We start from the raw sequence: 13508 nt of genomic DNA, 5'->3' as shown, positions 1-13508 counted from the left end.
GTGAAATCCCGTATCTACTAAAAATACAAAAATTAGCTGGGGGTGGTGGTGCGTGCCTATAATCCCAGCTACTAAGGAGTCTGAGGCAGGAGAATCGCTTGAGCCCAGGAGATGGAGGTTGTAGTGAGCCAAGATTGCGCCACTACACTCAGCCTGGGTGACAGAGTGAAACTTCATCTAAAAATAATAATAATAATAATGGGTTGCAGCCCTAAGGAAATGCGTACTTAGGATGTGTACCCCTCATTGAGTTCTCCATGCCACATCACCCTAAGGGAAGAGCATGGAGTGTCTCTATGCCTTTCTACATCTTGGCAGTGGGACCAGAAAACAACAAAAAAAAAGCAGAACAAAAGCATAGGAGCAGACAAGGGGTAGAAGGCCCCAAAGGAAGCAAATTGTGAGTCTTGTGTCACCTCACTCAGGTGCACAGGACATTTCTAGGGCTGCTCCTGAACAGTTAATAACCTTCTAGCTCACACTGAGCCCTTCTCTGCTTTCTCCAACCCAAGAGGGGGCAGAATAGACCCCTGAGGCTCAAACACCAGTTGCAAGCCACTCAGATCAAGACTGGGTCTCTTTATTTCTGCTGTTCCACAGGGAGGAGGGTCTCTCTAGGGGGCAAGATGGATGGCCATGGGCTGACATTCATGCCCCAGCCTCAGTGACCGAGGCAGCATTAGTGAGCGACAGCAGGGCACAACCTTGAATGCAACGCTGATGGGAGGACAAACTCAGTGCATGCAACCTGTTGAACACAGGAGCTGAGAACCAATGGGTTCATGCAAAGAAAAGCCCTGGGCAGCTGAGCAAGACTATGGGGTCCCTGCACCAATATCCTCCTGGGCCCTATCATCTATCATAAGACTCAACAGGGGCTGGGCACGGTGGCTTATGCCTATAATCTCAGCACTTTGGGAGGCCAAGGCGGGAGGATCACTTGAGCTCAGGAGTTCAAGACCAGCCTGGGCAACATGGCGAACCCCCAACTCTACAAAAGATACAAAAATTAGCTGGGCGTGGTGGTGCACGCCTATAATCCCAGCTACTCAGGAGGCTGAGGGGAGAGGATCGCTTGAATCCAGGAGGCAGAAATTGCATGAGCCGAGACTGTGCCACCGCACTCCCACCTGGGCTACAGAATGAGACTGTCACAAGTGAAAAAGAAATTCAAGAGGGAGCACTGTGTTTCTTAAGCTCCCCTTGCCCAGTTTCCCATCTGTAGTAAGCAATCCTTGTTTCCCTGTGGTTTATCAAGATCATAGGGAGTTGTCCTTCCCATTTGCTAATGATAGGCGGGGCCCCTGGCAGCAAGGCTGAGTGAGTGATTTATACCCCTTCCAGGAGGGCTCAAGTTAATAATAAATCAAGCAGTGGTGGTGCAGTCTGGACCAGTCACTTTTACATGCCCACGAATTTCCCCCTCAATAGTCAGAATGAAGGGCGCACAAGAAATAGCGAGCCAGAAGAGGGAAGATCCAGATGGCAGTGATCTCAGCAGGTGCTGAAATCCTGCAGTCCACAGGTCTCCCAATCCCACGCTCCCCAGGAAAGCAACGGGGACAGACGGAGGCTAGGGCAAATGATTCACTTCCTCTCCCTCTTCCCTCTAGCAGAAGAGGCTGAGAGGAGGAGGAGGAGGATCACTTGCCACCTCCTGGATAAAAAAGGGAGGGCAAGACCACCTACTTATGGGGCTCTCAAACGACTGTAAGCCTCAGCCACCAAACTTCCAGCCTGATGAGCAGGAGGACCGGGAGCCGTGAGCACACATCCACTTCCCGATCTTTCTACATTCTGGGCAGCAGAAACCATCACCAGCAAGGCGTTTGATTCTCAATTTATCATCAACATGACAGAAGCTGAGGCTGGGGGATGGGAGTGGGGTGTGATCAGAACCTTGGTCAGTGCTGTCATCAGTGCCCTCAGAGACAAGAACAACCTGCCTACGGTCAGGACTCCTTCCCATCCCAAGTCCAGGCGGCCAGGGAGGTTCATAACAGATCAGTTTCCTGGTTAGTCTCTTCTTTAAGCCTTAGGTTTATTTCTCCATGTTTATTGGTTTTGTCTTCGTTGTCTTTACTACAAGGCTCTCCTGATGCCACCAGTATGCCCCTTTCTGATTCTGCTCCAGTTTGAGAGTGAGCAGTGGAGTGAACACTTCACCGGCTGTCGGCCTGCCCTGGCTGTTTCCTCCTTTAGAAAATGACCGATGACATCATTGGAAGGCCCCTTACGGCACTAATAGTCTATAATTTCAGCTATTCTCTCCATTTTCAACCTCTCTAAACATGCATTTTGTCTCAAAGCTGCCCCTGAAATCAAATAGCTCTAGGCAGATCGTCATCTTGTTTCAATTGTTCTTCCTTCTATCTCTAGTTCCCATAAATTACCACTGGTACATTTTCCAATCTGTGAGGAGACCAGGGATCTTTTAGCAACATAATCGGTAACACTTCTAATTCCCTAGATGACCAAAGAGAATCAGGAAGTTCTGCTTTAGACTATATGGTAGGTCCCAGAACAAAAAACACTTCGTGTATTCAGGCAGCTGGAAGGAAGTGATCTTGTCCTTCCCTCTGTTCTCTCTTGCTTTCTTGTGGGAGCTGTTAGTCAGTGACTTTGATCAGACCTACACCCTATCACTACTTGGGTAAATCTGACAAGGGGTACCAGGTATTAGGACAGAAGCTTGATATCAAGGATTAGCACACGCGCTGATTAATTTTTCTTTATTTCTTAGATGCTATGAGTTTGGGGCACCAAACTCAGTACTCTCTGCATTATACACATACTCATCAGAGGCCAGCACTGCATACCCGAACATTCCCTACCCATGCCCTTGCCCAGCAGAAGTAAAGGCCTGTAGCTACAAAAAACCTCATCAAGTGAAATACAGCTCCCCTGAAATGTGGACTTCACAGGGCATTATCTACACGTATTAGGATTTTTTTTTTTTTTTTTTTTTTTTTTTTTGATGAAGTTCTGCTCTTGTTGCCCAGGCTGGAGTGTAATGGTGGGATCTTGGCTCACTGCAAACTCTGCCTCCTGGGTTCAAGTGATTCTCCTGGATCACTGGGCATTATCTACACATATTAGGATTTTTTTTTTTTTTTTTTTGATGAAATTCTGCTCTTGTTGCCCAGGCTGGAGTGTAATGGTGGGATCTCGGCTCACTGCAAACTCTGCCTCCTGGGTTCAAGTGATTCTCCTGGATCAGCCTCCCAAGTAGCTGGGATTACAAGCACCCACCATCACGCCCAGCTAATTTTTTGTATTTTTAGTAGAGATGCGGTTTCACCATGTTGGCCAGGCTGCTCTTGAACTTCTGACCTTCAGGTGATCCACCCACCTCGGATTCCTAAAGTGCTGGGATTCCAGGTGTGAGCCACTGTGCCTGGCCTATTATGATTTTTGTATTCAGAAAAGATGTGCCTGGTTCTATGACAAGCATACTACATTCCAACCTAATGCATCCTTCCTCTGAGCTTACAGATCCTTAAATCTCTCCAGGTGTGGAATTACAGCTGGTGAGAGGTCAGAATTCACTCTTGGAGCCCCCACCCCCACCCCACCACCTCCAGGCCACTCCGGGCCTCTGAGGATCCTATAGTTTCTCAGGTGTTAATATTCTTGGGGATACTTTGAAATAGATGCTAACATGCAGCCCTTGTACATGAAACTGATTTCTCCACTACATGGCAAATGGTAGCTGTCTTCTATGGAATCTGAAGGCACTCCTAAAGACCTCCTCTGGCTAATTCTCTTGACTCTTACCTGGGGAACTATCTCTCCATAAACACGGTCTTAGGCAACACAGCAGCTATGTTCTTACTGTTTGCAACAGCTGCCACACTCTGGATTAGGAAAGCTGGAAATAACAGGGAACAAATATATCCTGACACCTAAAATAGTTCTGAATTCACAGGCAAACCACTGGTTCAGAAAAGTCTGCCTAAAAAATCCTCCATGACTTTAGCCAACAGCCGATATTCTCCAGACTTGGATCCCAAGGGACATGAGACTAATTCAAACACATCCTGGTTTGATGCTGGTGTTGGATTGCTGTTACCAAATTCTGCCTTACAATTAAGGGTGTAAAAGGGGTGAGAGGGGAGAACATTTTTCTGGGACCTTGGCCTATGTCTCAGTTGCCTCATTTGTTGGTTTTTAATAATTTTGCATACTAATTGGGCCAGTGGGCTCCAAACCCCAGGTCCTAAGTTTTACTTCCGATTTCCAATTCTGCATATAAAGGAAGTTCCTGGCTATGGAGTACGACACGCTCCATGCCTTTAGTGAATGTGCTTCAGGGAAGAGAAAGCATTTCTAGTGGGAAGCTACATATCACATATGCTGCACTGGATGGGATCTTAAAAAGACCAAGGGAAGGTGCACTAGTTTGGTGTCATTATATTTAGAAAGCAGAGATGAGAAATCAGGATTTCAGTGGATGGGAAGAACAGCTTAACCTCTCTGCAGAAATGCAGGCCAGAAGTTCAAACATGGTACTCTGAGGTTTTCCTTATTATAGAGTCCTCTCTTCTTGCTGGGTTTTAATAGGCACTTTCATTGTTCTCTGCAGTCAAAATGAGAGCTGAGCTGACAGAGGAAGTGGTCAGTCCTGTTTTGGCTCTTTCTTTGCACAGCTCTGCTGTCTGATAGCAGCTAGGTCAGAACAAATGCAGAAGCAAAGGGCAGCGTCCCAACTAAGTTTCCCCAAACCTTACCTTTTGTGTTTGACCATTCTCCAACTTTGAGTAAGGTAAAGCAAGTGGAATATGGATGGAGAAAACCTCAGCCATACCCTGTGCCCTGTGGCCCTAGTGCAATTCTCTCATGTGAGAGGTGAGAAAACTAAAGCCATTTGCGTGTGCACCTTGCCAATATCACCCAGGAAGTGGCTGTCATGCAGGTTTCTGCCAACCCCCATTAACTATTCCTGCATTGGAGAGGATGAAGGGTGGGGCAGAGGAATGCTTTGGCTTCACATGGACTTGTTCCTCTGAAGGTAAGTTTTGCAATCTCTTGTTTGGTTCCACAGTCAGAGCAGCCTCAACATTAAATGTAGAAGAAAAAACAAAAACAAAAAGCAAAGCAGTCCGGGCTCAGTGACTCATGCCTGCAATCCCAGTACTTTGGTGAGCTGAGGCAGGTGGATCACCTGAGGTCTGGAGTTTGAGGGGCCAGCATGGTGAAACCCTGTCTCTACTAAAAATACAAAAATTAGCTGGGCATAGTGGTGTGTGCCTGTAATCCCAACTACTCAGAAGGCTGAGGCACAATAATCACTTGAGCCTGGAAGTGGAGGTTGCAATGAGCTGAGACTGCACCACTGCACTCCAGCCTTGGTGACTGAGTGAGACGCCATCTCCAAAAAAAAGCATTTCTTTAAAAGAAACCTTTGCTTTTTTCAAGAAGATAAACGTATTCTGAAACTGGAAGCACGTTATTAGCACTTTACAACTGGATGGAAAATGTGGCATTTGTGAGGAGTCTCTCCAGACCACTTAATCATCCCAGGAAACAATAATGAAGATGTGAATGTGATTTACATGTGAAAGAAGAGAAAGCTCTGTCTCACTTTGGAAAACAGGCTCTAAGTACCTCGAATGCCCTGCCTACAGCTCACATGTGGTCCTGGAATTGTGATCTTTCAATCTCCTGTTATAACATAAGCATTAAGGGTTTTCTTCCAAGTTAGTAAAATTAAAAGTTAATTCAAAGCACTTTCCATGCCAGGCACGGTGGCTCATGCTTATAATCCTAGCGCTTTGGGAGGCTGAGGTGAGCAGATCACTTGAGGTCAGGAGTTTGAGACCAGCCTGGCCAACATGGCGAAACTCGTCTCTACTAAAAATAGAAAAATTAGCCAGGCATGGTGGCGCGCCTGCAGTCCTAGCTGCTGAGGCAGAAGAATTGTTTGAACCCTGGAGGTGGGGCTTGCAGTGAGCAGAGATTGTGCCACTCCAGCCTGGGCAACAGAGCAAGACTCTCTCAAAAAAAAAGGCACTTTTCAGTTGCTGTGAGGAAAAGTAAATTGACATTTTTAGAGGATACTTTGGTAATATTTATTTAAAATACACATACAGTTTGATATGTCAGTTCCATTTCTTCTACGGATTTATCTTATAGGTCTGCTCACCAAATCACACCAATGTATGGCACAGAGTCTTACTGTAAGTCTTGCAATGAAATCAACCTAGACATGCATCAGCAAGAGAGGGATTTATAACCAAATCATACAATGAAAAAATAAGCAGCAATTTCAAAAAATGAGGCAGTCCTAGGGGTTCTGATTTGAAAGGCCCCAAGATATATTAAGTGCAAAAATCTGTAGAACTGAATTTTATATTTGACATATGGATACACATTTTTGGGATGATACAGAAAAAAATCTTAAAAATGATGGTAGGAGCTGGGATGGGGTGTCAGAAAACTGACTTTTCATTTTATTCCTTTCTCCGTTGTTTGAATTTTTATAAAAAAAGTATTAACTTTATTGGAGCAATAATATATTATTTAAAATTCAGTTTAACGGGGAAGGTTTAAATGAAGTTGAAGCTTCACTTCAGTGATATTATGGCTCAGGCCCAGAAAATTTTTAAAAATAAATGTTTTTTTCCTTTGGAGCACTCCCACCCCTCCCCACCCTGTTCCTAGCTTGATTTTTCTCCTGGCACTCGCTGCCTTCTGACCAGTAGCTACTTTACATCTTATCTTTCTTATTGCCTATCTCTCCTACCAGAATGTAAGCCACTTGAAGGGACTGGGAATTATTTCCATTGCTGAAATTTCAGCATCTAGAATTGTACCCAGCACAGAGTTTGCACTCAACAATTTCTATCAAATGAATGACTGAATTAATATACATTTTTAAAAAATTTGCCATTAGTAGTCAGCTTGTTGAGAAAAACAAGCTGACTACTGTCAATATATTTAATTAGTGTTCTGTATCTCTGGTTTGCCAGCTATAAAAATAAGAATGATATCACTGCCCTGGTACATGTATTCATGCAAGTGAGAATATCTATATGAACTGTATTTTCAGAATTCTTATGTATCGCTGGTGCCAATGGTTTCAGTTCAACAGAGGACTCTCTAATCTTCTCTAATCTCCAGGCATTCAGAAATGTTTGCTGAACTGCTGAACTGAATTTTAATGGTATCCTACATCAAAGAGGGAAATGATCTCAATGAGACATTAGGTTTGCTAATTTACAAGTAACCACTTAAAGCAAAAAGGTCTCCTGATGACCATTTCTGATCATCATTTCCCTCACACATCCAGCGACCCATTCCCTGCAAAAACCTTCCCCTTGGCAGCCTTCATGGATCTGTCCTAACACATGCAGTCTGTCCCTCCTAAACCAAGCATAAACCAAACAACTGCTTCGACAAATTTTCCTTGCACTGAGTTGACTGGCTGTTCAATTGAATTGGACAAATGGGATAACAGATGCACTGGAGGAATATGTAATCTGATACAAGTATAAAGAGGTGAAATTAACATTGATACAAAAGTGGCATTTTGCCACTGTAACATTTAGAATAAGCACCTGTTTTAAAAATGTAACAAAGTTACAGATTTCCATTAGGTTTTCCTTATACAACTAAAACCTCCACACCCCCCCCCCATAAAACTTGAATCACTAACTTTAGCCATTAACCCTGATAAAAGTATAAAAAGGTGAAATTAACATTGATACAAAAGTGGCATTTTGCCACTGAAACATTTAGAATAAACACCTGTTTTAAAAATGTAACAGTTAGAGATTTCGATTAGGTTTTCCTTATACAACTAAAATCTTCCCCCCAGCCCCCCCCCCACCCCCCCACCCCCACCATAAAACCTGAATCACTAACTTGAGCCATTAATGCTGATACATTTCCAAGAGGTTTATACAAACTGTTATCATGATATGCCCTGGAATGACTTTTTCCTCCATTCATTCAGGCCAGCCTATACTGTGGATGGAAAAAGTCAATGAAATGCATAGTTTTCACTAGCGGATTCTTACTGACAAAATAAATGTAGAGTCTAATGGTATCTTTTGGCTTAATGTATAATATTAGAAAGGCAGACACTACATTCAAGTTTCAAAGAACTTCAGTGTGAACTAGTTTTTCTTCTATTTGGATCTAATCTCTCAGCTTCGGTACTGCATGCCAAACAGTAACTAAATTTGCAATGGATAAATATTTCAGTTACAAGATAAAAGTGAGTTAAGGACCCACGGGATTGGAAGATAATTGTGCAATAACAGATCTAAGCTGCCTTGGTAAGCGGTTAGAAGTGAATGAAGGATTTTTCATATTACATGACCAGTAGTTCTGTATATTCTCCAGATTAATGATTAATGTTTAAAAGATGTCAAAAAGAAGAGAGAGAGAGAGAGAAAGAGAGAGAGAGAGAATGTCATGCCTTTGGTCTCTTGCCAGTTTCAAAACATGGTTCCGCGTACACAGAGGCATGCCCAGGGGCAGCAGATAGAATGGTTGGCTCTCAGGGGCCAGAGTCCAGGGACAAGGTACATATCTTCTTGTTGGTCTGGGAGTCCAAGTTTTGAAGTGCATTTCTACTGAACAACTAGCTTGTGATAAAGGGATACCATGACAATATATTCATTTTAATTCACGTTATTCAGAAACAAACATGAGAAAATGTCTCAATAGGTTCCCCATTGAACTCGCAAACCTCCAGCATTGAACTCACAAACCTCCAGCAGCTCTCTGTCTCCCACATGCGCAGACTGCTGTGAGAGCCGTGTACAATTCAGCCCCTGCTTCCCATCAAGCTCATGTCCCATTTCCCCTTGCCGGTGTCTATTGAAGCACGTCAGACTGGTCTCATCCTTCTCCCACGTGCACTGCCATCCCTGTGGCTTTGTTTCTCTTTTTTTGTTTTCTGAACCTGGAAAGCCCTCTCATCCTCACCCCGCTACCTCCCCAATTCTGGCCACATTTCAGATATGATCTCTAAGTCCCATGTCCTCATAAAGTCTTCCCTAAATCCTCCAACAGCCTTCATTGATTTCTCTCTCTTCTGGAAGCCTTTATAAGAAGCACTCATGTTCTGGGCTGCCCAATTTCCTACCGTATCCCATCCACCCATGTGCCATGTGTTTTAACCTTATCTTTCCTAGTCAGTTATTAGGAACCCTGCGAGCGGACGTCATGATTTACTGGTTCTGGGAAACAAAGTGGTGAAGCCATGAAGTCCAGTTCGCCTGACACCCGCTGGCTGGTGGCTGATGGTTCATTGTAGATCACTCCCCAGAACTGGTTACAGTCTCCAAGAGAGTGGATCAGAGCTGATCAGCACAGGGGCTCGTGGTCGAGATGCCCTGCCCTCTATGGAATAATCTGCCTTGTTGAATTTGTTGTACAATGGGCTGGGAAAAGGAAGAAGATAAGATCCTAGAAAAATCTACAGAAAAAGAAAATCTGTTGTTGCTACATTCCTCCCAAATCAAGACTAAGATATTTCCTGTTTTTAAGTAAGAACTGTCAGAGGTTTCTCACCAGAACACACCACAGACTGACTTATAACACACACTTTTGTCTCAGCCAGTACCTACCGTTTAGGTAGAATCATGTTGCTGACAGTAAATTTGCAATGGAACCCTCTACTGTGTCATTGCCTACTGAGAAGAAATATTTCCATAGGAGTGAAAAAGGAAGTCATGTGAGTACAAGTCTAAATCCAACATGCTAACGCATGTCTAAGAGAAACACAGGAGAGGACACATACACAAAGAATGCTGAAAGGGTGAGAGGGTTTAAATATGACCCATCCAGGCCACAACTATGGAAAAACAAGAGTTCCTTTTTAGGGACATGCCCAGTGGAGGACAGACCCACCCATAGGCCTTAGAGCTTAATCCAAAAAGCAGGCTAGATGGTGGCCTAATGAAGTCTTCATGCTTAATTCAGCAAACATTATGTAAACATCTGCTGTGTCCAGTAGGTGTGTGCATGTGCGTACATGTACATGTAGATGCAAAAGAGAGAAAGAGAGAGAAAGAGATAGTGAGAATGTGTGGTTTAGGACTCATCCTGAGGACAGAAGTAGAAAGCAGGCCTGTACATAGATGGCTCATTACCCAAGCAAATAGGGGCCTTTCAACCTCATCTTCCTCCCACTATGTTGCCACGTCCACACTCTTATAATTTGGAGAGGGCAATACGGATGGGCTGGCTTGCCATATATTCAGTAGATAATTGACTTCAACAGCTCCCTGGAAGAGTCTACTTCATTGAGAAAGCAGGACCAGGACAGTAGTCCTTGCTCAGCCCTTCCAATCCCACAAGCAACGCAGGACTGGTCTTGAAGGTCCAGGAGAATCTAAGCCTCTCCATCAAGGTCAAGTGTGTTACCTCCATCGCTGCAGGTCCTGGAGTCTGAGGCCAGGCTGTCCGTGGAGCCGGTGGTGAAGCTGACGTGGACACCCCTGAAGGATGGGCTGAGGCTTTCTGCAGAGCCCTGGCTCACTTTTTCCAAATCAGAGCTGCTCTTGTTCATTTTTAAAAGGTGCCTGGAAGAGGTAGGAACAAACAATACAAATAACTCATTCGGTTTCCATTCAGAAACCAGGCTGATGGACCATGAACTTACCACGCTCTTGAAACCTGGCCAATGTCAGCAAGTTTATTAAAAGAAAAAAAAAAGATTTTGGGGAGACAGTAGAGGTTCTCTTCTGAGTTCTTATGTGCATGAATGACAGGAGACTTCCGGAGTGTGGTTAGGAGAAGTGAGTCTGTTACATTTAAACAAGCACCAAAATTCTTACATGGAAGGAATTGCCTTCATATTCTGACCCCATCTGCCAAAACAATTGTGTCACCTATTATATCCTGTGTAAAATCTCTACAAAGAAAAATAAAGATATTATCATACACACCAATGTATAGAGATATACAGAGATTGGGTTGTTTTAGGTGCAAGATCCCAGGACAAATGAATTGCAAACTAGGCCTTTACAAGTGGGATTTCTTTTTTTACCTGGTACTCTTTTGCCAAAGCTTCAAAGGGTCTAGATTGTTTCTTGGAATTAAGGAAAACTTTAAATGTGAACCAGACTTCCAGTGACATGCTTAGATAGAACCAAATTGACATAACCCTTATTCCAGAACAATGGAACCAACCTTTTGCTTTTCTATGAAATCTTTTGTTGCATCACTAAATAGCATCACCAACAGATCAAGGACAGAAATACCAACTTCAAGAGAAAAACACTCCCATTGGAGAAAACAGTTCTATTATTAGGTTGGGTGTTTAGCTTATTGATTCCTCCTTCCCACTTTCCAAGAGCCACATGAATATTCATTTCTGATCTGACATTTTCACCATGAAGGCAGACAGATCACACCAGGTCCAGCTCTTTCCCTGTTGGTGGAAACCCACATTTGTCTGAACGGATATTTCCCGATGACATTCCTGTTCCTACTACGGCAGATCCATATCTCAATATCTGCTACGGGAAATACACAATAGAGTATTGGTTTGGCATCAGAACTGCCTTATTCAATGCACATGGCCTTACAGTCAAGAATTTATCGGCTGTTCTTTGTGTTCAACATTGCCAGGCCCTGTTTTAATTTTCATAGTCACAGGAATCCCTTGTGTATTAACAGGAGGGTTTAAAGTTTGTTTGCTACCACAAAAAGTGCTCCTTAGAAGACATGTCCCTCTCCCCACTCCCAATCCTTAGAATCGTATTTTTAAACTGTGTTAAAGCTGTCAAAAAAAATGTGACAGTGACGGCAACGTTACGACTTATCTTCATCTTTGTATCTTAGCATCGCTGTGGGAATCTTGGAAGTATCAATTCCTTAGGAAATGCTATGGCAGTAGCTGATCCTTATCTAATCTCCTGGCAAAATAAAATCAAAGACAGTTTCATACAGTATTCTTATATCCACATCAGATCTATCACTAATAGTTTTCTCCACGGGCAGCCAGGACATGAAGTCATGCAGAACAACTCCTCAGTCTAGGAGAGAAGCCAGAGCCAGCTCTGTGGCTATCCCCTACTTTGCCCCTTCCAAAGTGGTCTCTAGAGTTTCTTGGTCTTCAGGCCCAGAAAATCACTAAGGGAGAAACTCCAGCACCGTGGCTACAGAGCTGGCACAGCTTCCCACTCCACAAACTTCATGAAATGTATCTAAATAGACAAAACTAAAAAATACATAAATATGTGTATGTATGAGCATATATATATTCATATACATATGCACACACACACATACATACTTATTTAAAGTAACAGCCAAGATTAAAAGAAAGAACAATTCTCAGGTGACAGATACAAAGAGGGAACTCCACACACAGGCAGTACAAGGGATGCTTCAATACTAAGTGTATGTTTAGTATAGGTTTCAGTAGATGCTCTTTATCAGGCTAAGGATGTTTATTTCTATTTCAAGTTTTCTAAGGTTTTGTATTTCAAAATCATTTTTGGCTGTTAGGGTTTATTAAATGCCTTTTCTACATCTATGGGAAAAAATCATATCATGTTTCTCCTTTACTCTGTGAATGTGATGAGCTATGTTAATAGCTTTTCTTAATTAAGCCATACTTGCACATGTTGTATGAACTTATTTTACTACACATTGCTGTATTCAGTTTTACTAATATATTTAGTTTAAGATTTTTACATTTACATTCAAATAGAGGCCAGCCCATAATTTTTCTTTCTTGTCCTGTCCTTGTCCGATTTGGATATAAAGGTTAAATTAGAATTATAAAATGACGGCCGGGTACAGTGGCTCCCTCCTGTAATCCCAGCACTTTGGGAGGTCAAGGCGGGCAGATCACTTGAGGTCAGGAGTTCAATACTGGCCTGGCCAACAGGCCAACCCCATCTCTACTAATAATACAAAAACTTAGCCAGGCATAGTGGTGTGTGCCTGTAATCCCAGCTACTTGGGAGACTGAGGCAGTAGAATCACTTGAACCGAGGAGGCGGAGGTTGCAGTGAGCCAAGATGGCGCCACTGCACTCCAGCCTGGGTGACAGAGTGAAACTGTGTCTCAAAAAAAAAAAAATTATAAAATAAACTGAGTAACTTTCACTTTTTCAATTATCTCATGTAATTTTTTTTTTTTTTTTTGAGATGGAGTCTCTCTCTGTCACCCAGGCTGGAGTGCAGTGGCGCGCTCTCAGCTCACTGCAAGCTCTGCCTCCCGGGTTCACGCCATTCTCCTACCTCAGCTTCCCGAGTAGCTGGGACTGCAGGCGCCCACCACCACGCCCGGCTAATTTTTTTGTATTTTTAGTAGAGACGGGGTTTCACCATGTTAGCCAGGATGGTCTCGATCTCCTGAACTCGTGATCTGCCCATCTCAGCCTCCCAAAGTGCTGGGATTACAGGCGTGAGCCACCACGCCCGGCCTTATCTCATGTAATTTTTATAAGATAAACATTACGTGTTCTCTGAAAGATTGCAAAAACTTGCTTATAAAACCATCGAGGACCAGTTGCTGTATAAATGAGATCGGTAAAG

General features: G+C 43.4%; 1 protein-coding gene across 4 annotated transcripts in view; it reads right to left on the bottom strand.

The window, feature by feature from the left end:
- The window catches only part of PRAG1 (PEAK1 related, kinase-activating pseudokinase 1), a 110041-nt gene that overhangs the window by 12791 nt on the left and 83742 nt on the right, over window positions 1-13508 (bottom strand). For all 4 annotated transcript variants that reach the window (XM_054561194.2, XM_054561195.2, XM_002818825.5 and 1 more), the window contains one exon: window positions 10381-10538. In XM_054561194.2, coding sequence (XP_054417169.2) covers window positions 10381-10538 — 158 coding nt within the window. The remainder of the gene's footprint in view (window positions 1-10380; window positions 10539-13508) is intronic.

This window comes from Pongo abelii, chromosome 7, assembly GCF_028885655.2.
Source record: "Pongo abelii isolate AG06213 chromosome 7, NHGRI_mPonAbe1-v2.0_pri, whole genome shotgun sequence".
Taxonomy (NCBI): domain Eukaryota; kingdom Metazoa; phylum Chordata; class Mammalia; order Primates; family Hominidae; genus Pongo; species Pongo abelii.
This window is presented reverse-complemented; position numbering and strand designations above follow the sequence as displayed.